The sequence below is a fragment of the Echinops telfairi genome, unplaced genomic scaffold, assembly GCF_000313985.2.
Source record: "Echinops telfairi isolate 266 unplaced genomic scaffold, ASM31398v2 ScPeMD7_31;HRSCAF=116, whole genome shotgun sequence".
NCBI lineage: Eukaryota > Metazoa > Chordata > Mammalia > Afrosoricida > Tenrecidae > Echinops > Echinops telfairi.
In genome coordinates, this window is record NW_022103928.1 from 58,704,114 (window position 1) to 58,726,775 (window position 22,662).

Below are 22,662 nucleotides of genomic sequence, written 5' to 3' on the forward strand. Positions count from 1 at the left end.
GAGACAACAACATGCACAAAAACAAGACAGAGCAAAACCAAGCAACACTGTACAACAAAACAGCAACATAGACATTTATATTCTATTGAGCCCTTGGTATCAGCTCCTCTTTTATCCCTCCCTCCCTAACTGTCCTTGGCTTTATCATACTGAGCTCTCTGGAAAAATGATTTTGAATTTGGTAATTTGATAATTTCAGTGGTCGTGCCTTTAGTTTCACAGGTTCTTCTGTCCTGAACGCGGCTCCTGAACGTGGTTGCTGGGGGCACTCTGATCCCCACAAATAGGAGTTGGACCTAGCCTCTCAGACTTACTGCAGTGGAGTCCGCTTTGACTCAGAGAGACCCTAAAGCACCGAGTAGAACTGCCCCTGTGGGTTCCCAAGACTAAATTTTACAGAGACAGCCTCCTCTTTCTCCTTTGGGTCGGCTGGGGGTTTGAACTGCTGACATGGCGGGTTAGCAACCAGGATATAATCCCATTTAGGAAAAGGACTGTCTCTGTTCTGGTAATGAAGCCATGGAAACGTAAAGCGTATCCTAAACCCAACTGCATCTTGAGATTTGAAAAGGGTAGATTAGACTCAGAAGAAAAGTACAGAGAGAAGAAAGGTCGATGCCATGCTGACCGGCCGGGAACCAAACCCTGTGCTCGCAGAAACGGGAACAGAGGCCTCTCCTACCGTGTGGAGAGGGAGCCTTCCCCTTGGCCTCCTAAACGGTGAGGAAATGGATCGTTTTTCTCTAACGCTGCACACTTTTAGTTTCCCTTAAAGCCGGGATGAGCAAGCCAAGGCAAGCCCTAAGAATCTCTCATTTTCGTTACTGTATTCCCCTTTAGTAATTCTACCTGGTTCCCTCCACCTCTCCCCCCTTTTAAATTGTTTTCTTTTAAAAACAGCAACAATAAAGCATATTGAAAACTGTGATCATTTTTTAAATTTCCTTTAGTTCTTTGAATGTTCTGTTTAGGTTTAATACCATTGTTTAAAGTATTGTCCAATGGGTGCATAAGCAAATGTGGCGAAGAAAGCTGATGGTGTCCGGCTATCAAAAAGTATAGCGTCTGGGGTCTTAAAGGCTTGAAGGTAATCAAGCGGCCATCAAGCTCAGAAGCAACAAAGCCCACATGGAAGAAGCACACCAGCCTATGCAACCACGAGGTGTCGAAGGGATCAGGTATAAGGCATCATCAGAACAAAAAATCTTACCATAGTGAATGATGGGGGGAGTGTGGAGTGGAGACCCAAAGCCCATTAGTAGGCCACTGGAGATACCCTTGCAGAAGGGTCTCGACGAGGAGATGAGCCAGTCAGGGTGCTATGTAGCAACGATGAAAAATACAACTTTCCTCTAGTTCTTAAATGTTTCCTCCCTGCTCCCACGACCATGACACGAATTCTACCTTGCAAGTCTGGCTAGACCAGAGGATGTACATTGGTACAGATAGGAACTGGAAATCCAGGGAATCCAGCGCGGATGATCCCTACAGGACCAGTGGTGTGAGTGGCAAAACAGGGAGGGTAGAGGGAGAGTGGGTAGGAAAGAGGGAACTGATTACAAGAAACTACATGTGACCTCCACCCTGGGGGATGGACAACCGAAAAGTGGGTGAAGGGAGACGTCGGACAGGGCAAGATATGACAAAATAATAATTTATAAATTATCAAGGGCTAATGAGGGAGGGGGGAGCAGGGAGTGAGGGGGAAAATGAGGACCTAATGCCTGGGGCTTAAGCGGAGAGGAAATGTTTTGAGAATGATGAGGGCAATGAATGTACAAATGTGTTTTACACAATTGATGTATGTATGGATTGTGATAAGAGTTGTATGAAACCCTGATAAAATGATTTTAAAAAAATATTGTCCGTGATCTGCATGGGTTCTAACAGTTCATTTTGTTCTTTGGACCGAACCACCCTTTCTAGTCTCTATGATTTTCTGTTGTTGTTGAAATCTGGCATTCCGATATTTTCAATGTCAGCTCTGAGATTCGGAGTCTCTCCCACCTCGAGGGCTGGCAAAATTTTTCAGTTGTTGAAGGCTGTGATATCTCATCTGCTTAGTGATCTTCCCGAAGTATTTGTCAGTAGAGCCCCTACTGGACCGATGTGGACCATGAGCCTTCAGTTCCCCGAGCCTGTGCCTGGCTAGTGTCTTGTGCAAATCATATAAGACCTTGAACCCGGTCTTGGCAACTGGGCAAAGCAGTGCTGTCTCCCTGGGGTCTGTCTGCATTCAGTACTGAGGCTTGATTGGAGCAGGGTGCTTTGGGATGAGCCCAGAGTGAAAGGTATTTTCTGTGCGTGCACTTTGTCCTGAACATGGGCCTGGTGGTTTCCTCTGTACACTGTGCTTTTTCAAATCACTCATCTCTGAAAGACATTCTCGTTTCCACTGCTCCTTCAGTTTTCATGCATTAATTCTCTGCTCCAATCACACCATTCCCACGTGGGTAAGGACTGTTGCAGTCTCATGTTTGACAGCCTCTTCCCCTCCACAACCTGCATTGAGGCCAGAGGTAGACAAAACTGGGGGGAGTGCGCTGCTCCGGACTGCAGGCGGCCCCAGATCCGTCTGGACAGAAACATATACTAACCTACTAGCAAAGGGTGCTCTGTCCCCATGGGCACTATGCTGCCATGGAGCCAGGGACGTGAAGGGGTGCAGGGGGCCTACCGTCCCAATGCTGTCCTCCGTTTATTGGCCATCTGCTTCGTTGCGCGCTCCTTCCGGCTGCTTTTCAGAGTTTTCTGGCTTCAGTCCCTCGGTTTGGGGTGGTTCTCTCTGGCGACTGTCAGGCGTGGGTGTGTGGAGTGCTTCCAGGAAGTCCCCTTGACTAGCCCTCTCCAAGCTGGGGGATTCTGGGAAAATTGCCCCTTAAGTATTTGGAAAGGAACCTTTTTCTATCAAATGTCTCTTAGACAGGATTTTTATAACCGTTTGGATGATTAGAGATAGTCTGTCAGGATGCAGTAGATTCTTTTTGTTTGAAATCATAACCCAGAGGGTTTGTCACTCCTAGTTGGATAATTTCTCACTTCTCAATGGATTTTCAATGCCATTTGATACTGAATTCTTTACACTGGGTCTGGTTCTGGATGGTCTGTTTAGGCAGAGTTCACCAGACAGTTGTTTTTCATTCCAGAATTACCCGGGATGGCCGTGGATTTTGTTGCAAACACAATTTTGGTTGGATTCGGGAAGACTGAGAGTCAAAAGACGTGGGGAACATGTAGCTTGGCTGTTTGTATACTCATTTGTGACATACCTATTTATTCTTTTTAGCTTAAAGTAAATTCATGTTACAGCTGAGACCACTCTTTGTTAAAATGTATGTGCAAGCTCACTGCCGTCCAGTGGACTCCTGGGGGCGGGGGTGGGGGTGGTAAGAGGGTTTCTAACTAATAACTAACCTGAGTTTTTATACGTAGTCTTTGGTAGCGTGAGGTTTCTTAGGCGTGTAACAGATTGGAGCCAACATGAAGGATATTGCCAGAGGATGCTTGAAAAGAGTATGATATCACTGTCTTACATGCTTCTTGCAGCCTTTAATTCTTATGAATGAAAGAGGGTAGGATAGCCGTGATTACAGACCCTGATTAAATGGGGTCAACCATGCGCTAGGTATGGTTTGAAATCCTTTCATCAGTGTGCATGTGTGTGTGTGTGTGTAGTGTGTGTAGAGTAATGTGCAGTGTATGTAGTATAGTCTCTAGTGTGTGTGTAGAGTGTAGCGTGTGTGTAGTGTAGTGTGTAGTGTATGAAGTGTAGTCTGTAGTGTGTGTGTAGAGTGTAGTCTGTAGTGTGTGTGTGTGTACAACCACTGCCACGGTGTCGACTCGGAGCAACCCTGCAGGACGGAGTAGAACTGCGCCCGAGGGTTTCTGGAGCAGACAGCCTCATTTTTCTTCTGAGCTGGAGGAAGAGGGGGTAAATTAGGCGCACAGTACTCATCCTTTATCCCTCTCGACTACTGTAGCATCCCATGAGCAACTCTGCCTGTTTCCACTGCATCATTCTGTCCAACCAATAGCGTGCCTCTGCTTACGGTCTTTCTTTGCTATGATCCCCTTTCTGACTCAGACAGCACCTGTCAAGTCATTGACCCTTTACTCTGCCCGGTGTTGGCCTTGGCGATAAGGGGAGTTTAAGATTTTAGGGTGTTGTCTTTACTGTAAGTTGAAATTCTGGTAAACTGCTCATCTAGCTCTAACCACATGAGTTAGTAGGCTGAACTTTTAAATAGACTATAAATACTGCAATAAAGTAAAATCATTCCTACAGCAGTGCTAAGTAGCATAAAGCAGATAAAATGCTTTAGCTTTTATAGCCAATGACCCTAGGCTAGCAAGTTCTGTATCTGATTACATGCAATCATTTTTTGGTAAAAGATGGCAGCAGGCCATACTTTTTGGGTTCTAGAAGCAGTTTTCATTTTGGTAAGGCTTTAGCTTTGGGTGTGTGTACTGCTAAAGCTAAAATACGAAACTATTTCCTTTGGTGGAGAGACGACTCTGTGGAGGCCTACAGATTCATTTTGCAGGGTTCGTTTCAACGGTGGAAACCTGTTCCAAGCTTAAGAGATGACTTCTAAATGTGAAACGTTATAAACTGGCATATGTTCTGACTCTCTAGTGACTAGGGCTAACTTCATAGACTTACCGGTGATTGCACACACCCTTAGTAAGCAAAATTGTAACGCCACAGTTATCAAAATGGTTTTGGGCGTGTTCCTAAAGCTCAGCTTGTGAAATTCCTTAATGCAGCATGTGAAGTTCAGGGATGGCGTTAGGACAAGCGTGCCTCCATCGTAGATTTTACTGAGGTATTTTGTACTTTGGGAAATAAAATAGATTTTAAATGAGAAAAATTGAGGCCTGTTATGAATGGCACCGAACCGTGCTGATTATTTTACCTTTGACAAAGTGGAAAATTTAAAGCCTGGTGTATCCCATTTTATTAATATAATAAAATTTTATAGTGTTGTTCTGGGCATAGATAGATGTTCTTTAGTGTTTATTAGCCCTTGGTTATAGTAAAACATTTTGGTCCCTTGCCTGACTATACCATACCAAATGCAAATAACCCAAACGAAAGGTTAAAAAAAGCACATCATTTGTTTTTCTTTTTCTCACTTCTCTTTCTATATGATTTGTAAACATCCCCTGTTGGCCAGGCTATCTAACGTAATTGACCACAGGAACATCTTTTTTCTCATTTAACATAGGTTTATAGCTTCCCCAGACTTGTTCTCATCCAGGAGCTATGAGGGATATGACAAGAATGGTGATATTACATTTCCCTAGACTCACAGTCAAGTTTTCCACTCCGATGTCAGGAATGCCAAGCATCTGGAATCTGCAGGCAGAGTGAATGTTCACTGCGGGAGCACTTTCATCAAATCCTGAGCCATTTCTTCTCTCAGGAACTACTGTTTTGTATAGAATAGTCTATTTTTACAGAAGCAGTTTCCTGGAACTGGAAAAGTCTCCTCACGTCTGTATGCTTCTGTACTTTGGAGTGCTTCACGGTTTAGAGATGTTACGGTTTGGGGGACTTCTACCATATTGCAGTGTTAACTTTATCTCCTTCGTTTTCATAATAATAAGTTACGGTTGTCTTGATGTAATGATTTTAAAAAACCCAAAGCAGTGTCTAGTTATTGATCAACTTTGAAGAAGTGATTTAGTGTTGTTGAGTTCTAGTTCAATGGCATGTGTGCAGACTAGAACTGCTCGGTGGCGTTTTGAAAGTCGTGACCTTTTGGAAGTGGATGGTCACCCTGTCTTCCCACACTGTCAGGAGTGGCTTTGAACTGCCAATGTTTCAGCCCATAGGTCAGCGCTTCACCCGCTGTGCCACCTAGGATGCCTATACTTTATGTAGGTGGACCTCTGATTGTATTTTGTTATCTTTCCCTTTGAATTTTTGGAATCTCTACAATACGCATGCCGAAGTCCTGATTTTGTGGCATGGGTGTATTCCTAAATTGCCTGTGAGGCTGGAGGGAAGGAATAGGTGAAATTTTTTGTTAGCGTAGCTGAAATCATTCACTACTCAGGAATTGAGACTCTGACTAGGCCTACATTATGCTTGGTATTTAAAAATAAATATATTGGCACTTGGTATTGGTCTAATACACTTTTATAATACACATTTTTTTAAAAGACAGACTTTCCTTTAAGATTGCTGGACCGTGGTGGTGGTTTTAATTTTGTTTACCATATTTACTGATGTATAAGCCAAGTTTTTCAGCACTGGGCTGATATTCGGGTTGGCTTATACTCGAGTGTATACAGTAGTTCTGGTGTTTGGAGAAAGTGTCCACCGACATTAGGTCACGATAGTGCAGTCGGAAAGATCATCACCTCCTCTGTGAGCTATTTTCTTTCATTAGAAAGCTCCCTGATGTCTTTCTGGCATCTGATTGTTCTGTGGAATCTTGTTGTTAGGCACCGTGGAATGAATTCTGACTCATGGTGGACCCTGTGTCCAATGGAACCGCAACGGTCCTGTGCCATCCTCACCCCTGTGACGTTTGAGCTCATTGTTGGATTCTCAGTGTGCTTTTCAAATCCAGTGGCTTACGAAGGGAAAATGGAAGCATTCTCCTCCTCAGTTGGGTATTAGTCCATCGGTCCGTCTCATCTGTCTCAGCTGATGTTGTATCACCCACTAGCCTACACACGGAACAGATGGAGCCCCCAAACTTTCTGTGCACCACTTGGTTCCAGGTGTGCACACACACGTGGCTTTCCAGTTGTGTGGCTAGTCTGTGTCATGCTGATCCTTTGGTCCAAAGATGGATTTTTCTGGTATTAAATCACATGGTTCCATAATGTAGCGCCCCCCCCCCCCACCGTGCTTCCCAGGTTCTGACGCGTACTGGGCCGTGCCCCTGCATGTTTCCAAGACTTTCAGTCTTTTATAGGCGTAGACAGCCTCCTCTTTCTCGGGAGGAGCAGCGGGTGGGTTTAAATTGTTGACCTTGTGGTTAGCAGCTAGTGCTTGGCCACTTCATGACCCGGGCTCTTTCAATTGTATCACACATGATTATTTTCATCTAGGCTGCAAATCTGCATATGCAGCTATGAATCATCTTCACTATGATTTAGTAAAACCATAGTCACATTGTGTAAAAAGGGCCTAGGGTAGTGGGGAGGGTTCCTGACCTCTATACATCACAAGGGGAAAAAGAATCAAGATCCACGTCACATCTGGGACACAGAGGTCAAACATACCTTCTATCACCGACCTTCTTACCAATTCTGACCCCCACCCCCTTTCTTCCCTGGGCGCTCTTATTCTTCACTGCTGATTGGATAATTTCTTGCAACGATCAACGTCATACTCATCACTGTGACTCCGGCCTTATTTAGGGTAATAACAGGATCAAGATCAGGAATGATTTGGAATGCGGTTCCTTGGTTAGGACAGATCTTTGGTTGTACCCACACCTGCCTCTCTCTTAGCTCTTGGGCTTTTCAGGATGGCCGCTGCCCTGCTTCAGGCAAATGTCACAAAGCTCTTGAGTGCCTCTGGTCAGTCTCCAGGGTCTTCTGCCAGGAAGCCTCCTGCCCAAAGCCACTCTTGTTCTCTTGCTCTGTGGGCAGGGAAGCCCACTGTGCCGTCTTGTGCTGGTCTCCTGGTTCTGCGGCTACCCCATGTCTGCTGCCGTTGTTTCTTGCCACCCCACACTACCTCTACTGTTATAGCTCACACGACTTCTAATGTTACAGCTCTGTCTCTTGCATCTAGGACAGCGGTTCTCAACCTGTGGGTTGTGACCCACAGGGTTCACCCAGTTCATAACAGTAGCAAAATGAGTTATGAAATAGCAACGGAAATAATTTTATGGCTGGGGGTCACCACCACATGAGGAACTGTATGAAAGGGTCGCGGCATGAGCAGGGTTGAGAACCACTGGGGTAGGAGGTTCTCAGCGCAAGGACTTTGGGTCCAAAGGATGCACTCTGCTCCTGGCCCTTCGCTCCTGGTGGTGGTGAGGTGCCCCCTTGACCGCTTCCGAGATGGCTCTCGCAGGATAGACAACGGATTTATCACCTCCTTGGATTGGGAGGCGCCTTACTTGCAAGGTTCCGCTCCATGGGCGTGTCTTGTGCCTCGCTTGCATTATTCGCGTGCTCTCGAATTCCCCTGGTGGGTCCTAAGTACCTCATTTACACAGTCTCACCTGGGCATTTGGTGAGAGTTAAAAAATCCTGGTGAGAAAGGTCATGTAACAGTGATCCGTCACATTGCACGTACTTTGTCTGCTTACTTCTCTCAAGGGTTCCGACCCTCACACAAGCAATCAGGCAAGTTAGAGATGTTATTTTTTCCTTAGCCTAGAGTTGCTTTTGATGTAATCCAGGTGTTCTGTCTGTCCTACAGTCTTGATGAGGGAAAGATTTTTGTTTGTTTGACACGTTCAGCAGCTCTGGTGATCTGTTAGTGTTTTTCACTATGCATTTTCGCTTTATTCTCATCTGCCTGGGAAGCAAACATATTTCCCAAGTTGTTTTTTTACCTCTCTCCATTGCATCCCAGTTCTCTCCTTCCCCATCTTCACGATTCAGAGATGGTTCTTCTGACAAAGATTCATTTTTGTAAAGTCTCTACTGAATGGTAAATCCCTTTGCCGACTTTTTGGCACAAGTTACTGATGTCATTTTCGCTGAATCAGAGTATGGTGGTGTCCATTTTTTTAAGCTTCTCTGTGTTCTCAGTGAAGTGTCCTTGTACGTTGAAGAGTCCAGGATGGTTTTTTATTCTCATATGACTAATAAATAATACATTTCAAGTCAAAGAGGAAACTCAAAATCAAAGTAACTTGGTGGCTTAAACTGCCCACAGACGGCCTGACATTCCTCTGATAAATGTTAGTCACAGTTACAAGTCTGCGGGAACTAATACTCAGAAGGCGGAAAAGCAAGATCTGCGTTAAAAACAAAGTCCACCTCTTGAAAGAGCAACTGCTGGCTGTTCCCTTCCGTCTCGGAACACAGCCAGGAATCCCAAAGCTTTCATTTTGCCAATGGAATGGGGAGAACACTGTTTGTAAGGACAACATCGATCCTGGATCTGTTTGAGTCGTGCCCGTCTTTTAAGTCCAGAGTTAGAAGCTCAGGTGCAGCGTGATGGGGCATTGAAGGAAGATGGGTAGCGGTCAGGATTGCGCTCAGTATGAGAAGCGCCTCTTGAGCCTCTTCACACGCATCACCTCAACATGCAGGACAGACAGAGTGCAATTGCTCTTGAGTTTCCTCCGCTGTCATCGGTATGGGGCAGATCCCCAAGTCTTTTCTCTCACCGAGTGAGTGGTGGGTTCAAACTGCCAACCTTTTGCTTGGCAGCCAAATGCATATTCCCTCAGAGGCAGGGCTGTGCATTCTCGTTAAATGCTTTCTGAATCTCAAGGACCACATATATTTTGGATAACAAGGGCACTCTCTGCTGCTAGAGCTCTAAGTGAGCACAGCGGTATGGGAGAGCAGATGTGGAACACACAGCCAGGTCGGTGCATGGTTAGAGATGGTTTCTTGGCTCTGTGCGTGTATAATTTGAGTGGAAGTGGCTGTCAGCATGGCCGGCATTGAGACGACACATAACTGCGGCCCACCAGCTCTCCCGTTTCTGGCCGGCACTGTTTTGCTGCTTCTGCCTTTGGCCTGTGGTTACCAGATGTTACAGCTGGAGACGAGTGACTGCCGCTGTCACCAGAGTGCCAAACTGGGATGCCATGGGCATTAGGATTGCATAAAGCTTGTAACAAAAAACAGAAAACAATCCCCCACACCAAAAGCAGAAAACTCAGCTTTATGAGTTTTTCTAACGGTGAATGACTTCATATATAAAATACATAAATAACTCAATCCAATGTGGCTTACGCCGCCGTAGGTTACGCAGCACCTGGATCAAGTTAACCCTTTCCATGTGTAAAGCCCTAGGTGGTTTTCACTTCAGAGGACGGAAGGTATTGTATCCAGTCGGAATGCACAGCCAAGCAGTTGTTTTGACCTTGAACCATTGTATTGACACGGTGCTTTCTCATTCTGGAGGAAGGAATATTGAGGAGGCAAGGCATTAGTTTTTATCACAGGCTGGGGCTTGGTGCTGCCACATCCCTGGTTTGACTGAGTACTTACAGCAGTGATGCTTAGCACAGTTCCTGAAAAAGCTTTGTCTCAAGATAATTGTAGATTCATGCGTAGCGGTGAGAACTACCCAGGGACCCCCTCGTTACCCCTCTGTTTGCTTCAGTGGGAACATGTCATGTAGTGTGGAGGTAATCAGCCCCCCACAACTAATCACGGGTTCAGTAGGCACAATTGTACAGTTAAGATATATAAAGATTATCGTAAAGTCATAGAGAGATGGGAGAGAGAGAGTAAAATGAAGAAGTCAGACATATTTCATGGCAGCGTGCTCACCTCCTGGGTGGCCATGATCTCAGTAGCCAGGTCTGTGCACAGCACGGGCAGAGAGGGCACGAGAGAGCTCTCCTGAGGTTTTATTTCTAACCAAAGCTTATATATCTTTGGGGGGATGCAAGCCCTCTGATTATAGGTAACAACCTACGTCATAGGAAGGGGTTGTAACATAGACAATACAAGCAACAGGAGGAGGATGACCTAGGGAGTACACGCAATAGTAAAGGGAGGGAATAGGGGTACATAAGTGGCAAGATGGGTGGACCCTAGACTCAATATAGTAGCCTAAGCTTAGTCATCCTTGGGTGGTCCCGGCTTGCCTTCGGGCACTCCTTCAAGGGAACACTATCAGAATGGAGTGGGCCCTACTTAGGGGGAGTCAGACTATACAGTCTGGTTGCTCTAGATACCCTTATGGAGAATAATTAACCTCTGACCTACTTTCAATGACCTCCTAGTGTACAGTCATTTACCATGTGTAGCAAGCAGCGTCTTGGGTTTGGCATATATTTGGGGGAGACTACTTGGGAGAAATCTTTGTTTCCCACAATGTCGCTTCTGGACAAGAGCACAACCAGGAAGCTGACGTCGACACAGTCTATTGTTCTCATTCAGAGTTTGCCAGTGTCACACGTACCTGTGTGTGTGTGTGTGTGTGTGTGTGTGGCGTGCACATGCATCGTTCGGTGCAATTTCACCACACACATAGTTGCCATTTCTTCCTAAGCACCAGGAGAAGCAGGCTCAGTTAGGTGACTTCCTCAAGGTGTAGACCTGGAGCTGGAATTTAAATTTGTCTGATCTAAACGTTTGCTCTTTTAATAATCCCACCCGGCTCCATCCAGCCGGTCAGTCGGTTCTGACTCTGAGAGACCCTAGGGAGGGCTGCCAAGGCTCTAAAGCTTGCTGGGAGCAGAATAGCCTCATCTTTCTTCCCGCAGAGGGACTGGTGGGTTTGAAACCCCAACCTTGTGGTTAAGCAGTCGAGTGCTTACCCGTCAGCACCACCAGGGTGCCTTTTCTGGCATGACATTCATGAATGATAACAGTAATCAGTAACAGTAACAGCCGTGACCTGAACTCCAGCTTACATAGCAGGGATATGGAGTGCTTAGTATGTGCTGGAGCCTGTTCTGATGCACTAAGACCTTTAAAACCCCCAACAACAACCACACGAAGCTCGGAGCAGCTGGTGAGAAGCAGAGCATAACAGGTCTGCGTGTCTCTCCGGGTCTTGCCAGTGCTCTTCTTGACAGGGTGCAGCTCAGCGCCTGGCCATTTGCTCTCTGTTACTAGAGAAGGTTTGAGTGTTCTCCCACAGACAGGTTCCTGCCTTACGACGGATTCCGGCTGTGTCACCGGCTTTACTGGACACTTGGATTAGTATTTGTAATTAAAAACTACGCTGTTACCGAAGGATAGGTAGCTATCTTGACAACTTTTGAAAGCAGTAGCAAAATAATGCGACTTCACCCTCTTTTTTACATATGTTTAGCTGTTTCCTTAGTAAAACACACGTTATGAGTTGGATGTCACCCTGAAGGAGAGGCAGGAACAGGGAGTTTCTCCCCTGAGTGATTTCCTGTGACATAATGTGTGTTCTTCACAGAGAGCTGTGAATGGTTCCTCGTGGAGGGCGTAGTACCCAGGGTCTTGGGTCAACAATGGCCAAGGTCATGGGTACTACACCCTCTACTAGTATCGACGCCACGGCAGTAACAATGGGCTCAAATGCAGCAGCGATTGTGTGGATGGCACAGGGCCAGCCAGTGCTTTCGTCTGTTGTGCATGGGCTGCTGGTCACCCCAACAACATCTGTGAGGGTGGCTTCAAAAAATTCGTGGAAAGGTGCCATTTTCTCTTCATTGCATTTCTCCACAGACTTTTTGAAGTCCCCTGGTATGCAAAATTGAGACCGGTGTTATTATATAGGTGAGATGCCGTAAAAGGCTTTTTTAAAAAAACTAAATTGTCAATAAGAACTGGTTTAGGTACAGGGCCAGATTTTTAAGGGAATACATGTACAATCACTAAGAACCTTAAGAATATCATTAAGAGAACTGGAAAGAAATACAGTTACCATATATACTCGAGCATAAGCCGACCTGAATATCAGCCGAGGCACCTACTTTTAAAAAAATCATTTTATTGGGGTTCATACAACTCTTACCACAGTCCATACATACATCAATTGTGTAAAGCACACTTAAACATTCGTTACCCTCATCATTCTCAAAACTCGCTTTCCGCTTGGGTTCCTGGAATCAACTCATTTTTCTTTTTCCCCTTCCCCTCCCTCCCTACTTCCCCCTCCCTCATGAACCCTTGATAGTTTATAAATTATTATTTTATCTTACACTGCCCGACGTCTCCCTTCACCCACTTTTCTGTTGCCCATCCCCTAGGGAGGAGGTTATATGTAGATCCTTGTGATCAGTTCCCCCTCTCTATGCCCCCTTCCCTCCCGGTATTGCCACTCCCACCCCTGGTCCTGAGGGGTTCATCTGTCCTGGATTCCCTGTGTTTCCAGTTCCCATCTGTACCACTGTGTATCCTCTGGTGTACAGGTTTGCAAGGTAGAATTGGGATCATGGTAGTTGTGGGGAAGGAAGCATTTAAGAACTAGAGGAAAGTTGTGAGTTTCATTGTTGCTATACTGAACCCTGAGTGGTTCATTTCCTCCCCACTACCCCTCTGCAAGGGATGTCCAGTTGTTTACAGATGGGCATTGGGTCCCCATCACGTGTCCCCCTCATTCACGATGATATGATTCCCCCTACTCCACCCCACCCCCACCTTTGGTGCTTGAAACCTGGTCCCCTCGGCCCTTCGTGATCACACATGTTGGTGTGCTGCTTCCATGTGGGCTTTGTTGCTTCTGGGCTAGATGGCCACTTGTTTACTTTCAAGCCTTTAAGACCCCAGATGTTATAGCTCTTGATAGCCAGGCACCATCAGCCTTCTTCACCACACTTACTTATGCACACATTTGTCTTCAGCCTTTATGTGGGGAAGGTGGTCACACAATGATGGTTTTTGTTCTTTGGTGTCTGCTACCTGATCCCTTCAACACCCGAGGCACCTAATTTTACCACAAAAACGGCATAAAAAATGTGCTGAAAAATTCTGCTTCTACTGGAGTGTATACAGTGGTTTCTTTGTTCAAAACTTAATACAGTCCCAGGATGTTTGATGGGCACCACTTCTTCCAAGTGACAAATCAAACGTTTGATGTTGTCAGTTAAGGCATTCAGTTGTGTTATCACTCATTAGTAGACTCTTTAGAGCCCTGGTGGTGTAGTGGTTACATGTTGGGCTGCTAATAGCAAGGTCAGCAGTTTGAAACCACCAGCCACACTCTAGAAGAAAAACGAGGCTTTCTACTCCCATCAGGCATTAGTCTCCGAAACCGACAGGGCCAGTTCTGTCTTACTGGGTCACTCTGAGTCAGAATCGGCTCGGTGGCAGTGAGTGAGCATGCTTTGGGGTGATGATCGATAGACTAATCAGCAGTCTGTCATTTACCTACGGTTCTGTGCTAAAGACCTTGTACAGCTGTCCCTGTGCCTGAACAGCAGCACTGATTCAGACTAAAAATAACAGCAGTGTGCCCTTGGTCCCAGGGGGTCTTGGTAGACAGCAAGAGAAATAAAAAGGAATTTAGTCCTTTTTGCCTCCTGTAATCCCACCGGAAAATAAAACATATGCTGTGAGCTGATATCGACTTTTGCCAGGCTCCCTCCCCCAAGAGTCTCCAGCGAGCACCGTTGCAACATTTCTTGGGCTGAGTGTGACGGCCTCTGCAGGAGATGGATAGTTTGTGCAGCCTGAACACTGCGCTACTGTCTGTCCCTCTCCAGCGAGGAGCCTGGCGGCTGCATCTGTCACTTCAACTCCCTTGCTGGGGACCAGATACATTTTACATGCTTGTGAACCAGAGGCAAAGGCAACCAACTTTCAACAAACAGACATACAGAAACAAAAGTTTTTAAATGGTTGACTAGAACACCATGGCTAGGTCTTTCTTTGCCTCGGGGTTTTTGGGTACCACATACTGTCAACAATTTTGATTCACCGTATTCCGTCGCCCTTTAAAAACCACAAAACCTTTCCTCCTGGGCCACTTTTATCAACTGTCTGCTTTTCTAAGGACATCCCCACCCCCTACGCATGACTCATCTCACTCTGGTGAATGTGGAAGCAAATGCAGTAACTACTAAGAAAAGGAATGTATGCTTTTTCTTCTTTGAAAACGTGTACACACATTTCTGTCTCAGGTTATGTAAACTTGGATGGCCGTGGGCTGTTGACAACTGTGACAAGGTAAAAACTAGTCTGCTAATTCACATGCCTTTGGAATGTTAAAAAAAAAAAAAAATTAAAGGTTTGTTGGCTGCTTTGGAGAAGGCAAAAGCTTTCCCGGATGGCCTAGAATACAAACCTGTTTTTTTAAGGGAAAAAAAGAGACACGTACAGGTTCCAAGCCGTCACTGACAAACACCTCCTCACTGGAAATTAACGAGATGGCCCTAAGATTACGCTTTGTGTTTTATTTTCATTTTATAGGTCTGTTCGAGCTGCTGGCTGCCCTGCCAGCGCAGCTGCAGCCCCACGTGGACAGCCAGGAAGACCTGACCTTTCTCTGGGATATGTTCGGCGAAAAAAGCCTGCATTCACTGGTCAAGGTAACTCGCGCCCATGTCAGATCCTCTTCGCGCAAAAGCACACGGAAAAATGCTCTGAGCACCGTCTAGTGAACCAGAGATCAAATTGTTGCTCTCCGCAAACAAAAACTTCCTTGTTTCCACACGGCTCGCTGGTGGGTGTGTGGAAGTTGTTAAAAGATCCCACCAAAAACACATAGATGATTTCACTTAATGGCGGGCGCCCTGCACGCGCATACTAATGCCGTGGACATGTGCTCTCCCTTGTTTAGAGAAAGGATCCGGAACCGAGCAGGAGGGCCTAGGCTTCTCCATGGTCGGCCTTCACGAGCCGGAATTTAACTTGCACAAATAAATATTCAAAGCAAAAATTCAGGAGGCCTCTCTTTTCTGAGGTCAAGGATGGCAGCAGTTCAGTAGCCGCATTAATTTAAAATAATTTCCTTTAACAGAGTCAACTGAAATCCTAGTAAGCTTGTTTTCTTTCTCTGGCCTGGCTCCACCGAGACGATTTTTGGTGTATAAACACACCCGCGCTAGAGGAAGGAAAACAGCTTTTGGCCGGTGTTTCGGGGCAGGATCGTGCCATGAGAATCATCAGCCACCGACATCAGATCTGGCCGGAGAGCGACGCCGGGAGTGACCAGCTCTCTTAAAATAGTAAAACGAGAACAGAAACCCACTGGAAAATATGCCACTCTGGCTTGTGGACCTAGCAACTGCGTTTTATTTCATTTCACTCAGGCCGAGGGGAATTCGGAGGTCTGATCTGGGCCCGGACCAGGCAGCAGCAGCCGGTGCGTGCACAATGCCCTGAGCGGCAGTGCTGAATCGGCTGGGGCCGGCTGGCATGATAAGAAGCTTTTAACTGATGGGTAGGACTTGGAAATACGGCACTCCTCAGTTGCAGCTGTGGCACGGAACGGGAGATTCTTACTGCTGTTCGTTTGGTTTTTCCCCTGTTGCCCAGTTTGCTGAAATGTGTGTGTCAAGTAGTGGCTGCGCTCAAGAAGTGAATGTGGGGGATGTAGACGTCTGTGGCATTTCCCTGACAGCCCACTTGAAAGCCAGGTGCTTTGCTTGTTTGGTTGACCATTGTGTCTTTTAATAACAGTGTAGCTGCCAAGGGGTTTGTTAGAAAGTTAGAGTGTAACTGGTCAGGTTTGTGCCTGTGAGAGAATCAAATAAAAAAATCCAGTGTTAAATCTATGCAGGCTTAACAGCTGTGATTTATTTAGATGGAGTTGGTCATTGGGCAGAAGAAATCAATATTCAGAATATAAATAATATGTAAATGACTTATGAAAGATAAGCAAACATACCCTCAAACAAGGGAGGCATGTTGGCTTGTTCTGATACTTTGACGTTATTCTCTATTTTGGACCTCGGATGCCATAGGCATGATGACGCCTCTTCATTTTGCTATGTGACTTTCAGATACAGCAGTGAAGCTCCAAGTTTTTGGACAGTTAGAGAGTCAGGCAACTGTGAGAAGCTTATCCAACGTTGAAGAGAAAACTAATTACCATAGCATTCAAAGGAGAAAAAAAAGTAACTACAAAGATGGCTGTTATTTCTACTACAGTAATTAAAAAGTCCCAAAACACCGAGTATGTAAAAAAAACATTCTTTGCTATACTAGCTTATGAGTTTAAGCATCAGCGCCTCCTTCCTCAAAGGCTATGTCACCATTCAGTGGTTAGGAAGCATGCTAGAGGGGGCACGTATCTGATCTCATAAAACCGGTCAAGGAAACGGACTGCCGTGGGCCATATTTAAATAACACAATAGCACATGACTGTTGGCAGATGTTTTCTGTAATGACACTAAGACGCATTTTCAAACGAGTTTTATTTTGTGACTCCGGTACATTCCCAGTTTCTTGACCCTTCTCCCAACTTGGGACGTGTATCCCACGGAGACCTCTAGTGGTCCTTTGGCCCCCCCTCTTCGTTTTGCCGTCCATCAAGCTCAAGGGGACTCCGCAGGGCCAGCTCGTGGAGCCCTAGCTTCCAGCACCTGGAACGTGCCGCTTCGCGGTGGTCCGGGCGCCCCTAGTTAAGGACGCACGATAAAAGCCTGCAGCGATAAAAGCCTGCAGCGGTTGCACAGAACTCTTAGTAGAGCAAAAAGGAATTTGTTTGAAAGGTTTGTTACAACGTGAATCAAAATGTGTCTTGGTTTTATGCTCTTTTTTTTTCTCGCTGAAGCGGAAGCTGCTGGCATACGATTTAGAACTGGGAGTGCGGAAGACTTGCTTTTAGCTAGCATGGAGTTTTCATCGTTGCCATCTTATTTTTTATTTAAAAAAAGGAACAAGAAGTGGCAGTTTAGTCACCACACAATGTTCAGTACATAGGAAGAATGCCCCGTCCCGTATGGAGCCTTGGTGGCATAGGAGTTGTGAGGGCTCAGCTGCTAACCCAGATAGATGCCCAAGGTGTGAAGCCAGCAGCTGTCCTCTGGGAGGCGGTGCTTCTGCGCAGATTGACAGCCTCGGAAACAGCCTAGGCGATTCCACTCTGCTGTGGGTTCGCTATAAGCTAGAACCTACTCCCTGGCATTCACTGGGCATGGTTTTCATTTGCTTATTTGTGGTCTGAAGTAAAAGACTCTAAGGAGAAGGCAGATTTGATTCCCCCCTACGGTCCCCCCTCACCCCTCCACCACCCCCATATGTGACAGTTACAGCATGCCACCCTAGGATATGGAGTTCCAGTTTGGCAGAGAGACTGGCTTATCATTTTGTCACTGGGAAACAGTTGGCAAACCTGTACACTGTAAGGAGTGCCTGGGTGCTGCAAATGGCCAGGGGCTCTGGGACTCACCCAGAGCTTGGTGGTCCACATCTGCCCCATGGCGCCTCGGACAAAGACCTGGCAATCCTTCAGAAGGCAAGTTCTGCCCCGAAACATGTGGGGTCACTGTGGGTTAGAATGAACTGGATGGCGACTGGTTTTTGGTTCTATAGGTGTGTTAGACAGGGTTCTCTAGAGAGACAAAACCAGATTGCTAATAATTATATATATATGTATATATATAGATGGATAGATACATAACACAAGAAATAAACAGTTAAATTCTAAAGCAGTACAAATGGCTCAGTGCAACTCACTCCCGTGAGACAGTTGTGAGACACTGGCAGTCCTTCAAGTCTTGAGGGCTCTGTAGAGCAATTCAGGCTATCTGGGCACAGGCAACAAACAGCAAGGCAGGTCACCAACAGTCAGCCAGATGACAGGGCCTGACAGTCCCCAGCTCAAGAGATGTAAATTCCAATTGTGTGGCAAAGCAGGTCTTGAAGGAACCTCAAATTACAGTGACACAGTCCACGGGTTAGGTGTCCCACAGGTAGTGTAGCTTGCAAATTGAGGCACAGAGTAAGCAAGCCAGCCGCACACTGGTTTGATGATCAAAGAGCAAGAGACGAAAGGCGAGGTTTGCCGAGTCATTTATCTCTCCGCCCTTCAATTAATCCCACATGTGTTTATCGGCCAGGTTGGCACAATAAACTAACTCCCTCAATAGGGTATTAAACCCACAGCCATCAAGTTGATTCGGCTTTCTGTGTTGCCGTACAGGACTGAGACTTCCTTTAAGGGCAGATCTCTCTTGCAGGGTGAGTGGTACGTGAACCACAGGACCCGACTGTAAAGCAGTGAGTGATTCAACCGCTGTGCGACTGGGGCTCCGTACAGAGTGTGAGCTGAAGGTGTTTGTTTGTTTTTTCCTCCAAGGGAAAGAGTTTGGAAAGAATAATGCAACGTGTAAGCGTGAGAGCTAGAAGTATCAGAAGGAACACGGCATTGATGGACGACCTGAGAAATTTGTGTCAGGGATGGAAAAGTTATATGAGAAGGAGGGGGGGAGACGAGGCTATCAGAAGCCACAAGGTTTAGTGACTGTGGTGATGATCGTGTGAGGGAACCCCGCGGAGCGGAATAAAACTGATCCCTGTGTGGTTTTCAAGGCTTGATGTGAATGAAGTAATTCAAAAGTTGGAAAGACAAGACATGCCTTTCTTCTGAGGCACTTGTGGGTGGGTTTGAACTGCAACCACGTGTCTCGTCATGGACCACTCGAGTTCTCCCAGTGACTGACTGACAGACCACGAGTCAGCTGAGAGGTGCATTTTTGACCCACCTCTTGCAGACGTACATGATCACGAAGCATAGATTTTGTGTCCTACCTCACTTCCAGATTTATTTTTCTCCCTCTTTTCTCTGCCCCCTTTGAGTTCGCTCTACTTTAAATCTGGTTCTGTTAAGTAGCGTAGGCAATTTTTGTTACCTAGCTTAACTTCATGTTAGAACAAGATGTGGCATAAAGACTTGCTTAAATTTTATATTTTTTCAAATAAGTCCCTAGTTCTGTTTCTTCATGAGGCTTACGTGTGCCGATTCTGGTGGATCTCTAGGATAAGAACCTCAGATGTTAGTTCATTTTGTCTCAAGGGGAAAGGAAGTATCCAATTCCGTTTTATCCATTATGTGATTCTGCAGGATTCTGACAAGTCACAAATTGATATTTCCAAGAGGAATGCTCCAGTATCACTGGAGAAGTGTGGTTGGTACCTCTGTGATTTCAGCCTTGAAGCCTATGTAAACGTTCATTTACATAGCTTTGGCTTTTTTATTACCATATATACTCGAGTATAAGCTGTTTTCCAGCACATTTTTAATGCCGTTTTTTGTGGTAAAATTAGGTGCCTCGGCTGATATTCAGGTCGGCTTGTACTTGAGTATATACGGTACTGCTTGGTTTACTGATTCAACCCTGACTGTCCAGTACTCACCACGTGTGTGGATCAGTGGGACTCACAGGAGTGGCACAGCCCAAGCCCCTTCCTTGTTGTGTGGTGCCTCCAGTCTGATTGGAGAAGCTAAGATGAGGTGAGGGGCAATGGCAATATCCTGTGATGGGAGGGCAAGGGGGAAAGACGAGGCGTTCTACTCCTGTAAAGAGTTAGCGTCTTGGAAACTCCCAGGTGCAACTCTACCCTGCCCTATAGGGTCGCTGTGCGTTGGACTTGACTTGCTGGCAGTGAGTGATGGCAGGTCATATCGGTAGCTTTTTATGCGAACACAAGGTGCTTGGGGCGATGCTGGTCTCCGTAGGTGGCTGGCAGAGGACATGCTATTCTAAGCTAAACCCTGAATTCTGAATAGCAGTCGATTAGGCAAGAGTTTATGGGGAACGAGGGAGGAATAGTCCTAGTAAATGGAAGGACTTACACAAATGCCCAGAGGCAGGAGTGAACACCCTACTTTGAGGATGGAGCCAGGTAGATTTCTCTGAACTAGAGTGTGGGGAGCAGTGTAAAGTTTGGTTAAAAAAAAGCATAAAAATCTTCATTTTGTACACTAGTGATTCTGAAGGTTAAAAACAAACAAAAAACCCACAGGTTGATATTTTTTAGGAAAAACGATGTCGTGTGTCATTGAATTCGTTTTTATATTTCTGTGATTTCCGTCATGAAAGAACCGTGACTGTCACCAGGTCATCAGTGAAGAGACAGTTTGCTGCTTGTTTGTTTGCTTTTTAAACATTTCTTTCTGGCCAAGAGTCGAGTTCTGATCTCACAGGAGGTAAAAGACTTCCAGTACAGCGTGGCTTCGAATGGCGAGAGGGCATACTCTTGTCAGAGGACTCTGGGACCAACATCATATGGTTTTTTAGGTGTCGTGTATCAGGTTCTGCCTACTCTCAATTTGCAGAGAATGTTGTGAATAGTGTTGGATTTCGTCAAGTGCCTTTTCTGCATCTGGTGGTAGAGTTTAGGAGGTTTCGCTGTAGTGGTTACATGTTGGGCTGTGATCCCAAGGTTAACAGTTTGAAACCACCAGTCACTCCGAAGGAGAACGACAGACCTGTCTACTCCTTTAAAGAGTTACAGTCTCGGAAACTCCCAAGAATAGTTCTACCCTGACCTATAAGGTCGCTAGGAGTCGGCATCAACGTCCTGGTAGTGAGTTTCCTTGGTAGAATCCCATGATTTTTCAACTTCAGCCTGATGGTGTGCTGGATCACATAGATGAATGTCAACCAGTTCTTGCATACCTGAACAGCCCTCACTTGGTTCTGCTGTGTTTTTGTATACGAGGGGCCTTTGTAAAAATTCATGGAAAATTGCTTTATATTTTGATGTTATTTTCCACATGCCATAAGATGCTCCCCATGTAATGTGGTGGATTTGCAGGACACTGATTGCCACCCGACAGTCAGATGTAACCGCACTCTGCCCACTTTGCCCCAGTTCCTCTGAGTGTTGTTTCCTGTCCCTCCCTGCCTTCTGAGCTTGCCCCCGCTGCTGTGTCCGTGTCATGTGGTTGATGGTGGCACGCTCACCTCCCTTAAGGTGTTACTGTTCACCTTCCGGGCTTGTCTGTCTTTTGGCTGACAAGCTGTTGAGGAGGGGAGTTCAGTTCTAGGCCTGCAGGGTGACTAAGGGGTTTTCCCTGTCTCGACCAGATCAGTAAGCCTGGTCTTTTTTAGGATTTATCATATTCTACACTAACGCCCCCTCCCTCTCCCCCCCATTCTATCCTCAAACCTTCTCTTGTGGTCCCTTTCAGAGCTGACAGCAGGGGCCACTGGGCACCACCTTCTTCTGATCTAGGGCCCAGGGAGGCTCAGGTACACAGGCCAGCAGGATTTTGGATTGCTGTATATACTCGAGTAGAAGCCGACCTGAAATTTTCAAAAATAAAATTTTGAAATAAAATAAAATTTCAAAATAAAAATTTTGGTTTGAAATTTTCGGGTCAGCCTATACTCGAGTATATACGGTAATTGTTTTCATGCATCTTTGATTCACTTCATTGTTCTTTTCTCTGGACAGTGAAGGTCCAGTAGTTGCACTTAAGATAACTGCTCATTAGCTTGGAAGACTTAGTTGCTACTCAGTAGTGTAGGCTGTAGTTCATTGTGGACCATGCTCTAGTAGTCGATCTATGGTCCTGAGACCCTAGGCCAGGGGTCCTCAAACTTTTTAAACAGGGGGCCAGCTCACTGTCCCTCAGACCCATTGGAGGGCCGGACTATAGTTTAAAAAAAAAACCACGAACAAATTCCTGTGCACACTGCACATATCTTATTTTGAAGTGAAAAAACAGCCGGCGGGCCGGATAAATGTCCTCGGCGAGCTGCATGTGGTCCATGGGCCGCAGTTTGTAGACACCTGCTCTAGGCCTAGCAACTCATGCACCGAAGGTGTGTAGAAAATTATTTTATGGGCAAGGAGTTTGTATAACGTCCCTTTTATGCACCACTATATTTCCAGATTTTGTATTTGCAGCACAGGAAGTGCACAGGTAGAGCATATTTCATCTCTTGTTACAATTCTTCTAAGAAATGCTTGATCCTTGTTTAAAATTTCCATGGAAAGCTTTGCTCTGCCACTGGGTGCAATATCTTTGGCATCCACGGGGCAGGAGATTTGTTCAACTTTATTTTTACAGTCAGCGTTTTGTAGCTGAACAGTAGGGCTGTCTAAGTTACTAGCTTTCGTTCTGTTAATCGTTGGTTCTGTTTCACTGAGGGCATGGGCAAGATTCTTCCCCCC

The 22,662-nt window shown here is 45.9% G+C and overlaps 1 protein-coding gene across 3 annotated transcripts in view; it reads left to right on the forward strand.

Annotated features, from left to right (window-relative positions):
• Nucleotides 1–22,662, forward strand: part of MPP7 (MAGUK p55 scaffold protein 7) — a 151,186-nt gene that overhangs the window by 6,784 nt on the left and 121,740 nt on the right. For all 3 annotated transcript variants that reach the window (XM_045289877.1, XM_045289878.1, XM_004702270.4), the window contains exon 2: nucleotides 15,001–15,119. In XM_045289877.1, coding sequence (XP_045145812.1) covers nucleotides 15,001–15,119 — 119 coding nt within the window. The remainder of the gene's footprint in view (nucleotides 1–15,000; nucleotides 15,120–22,662) is intronic.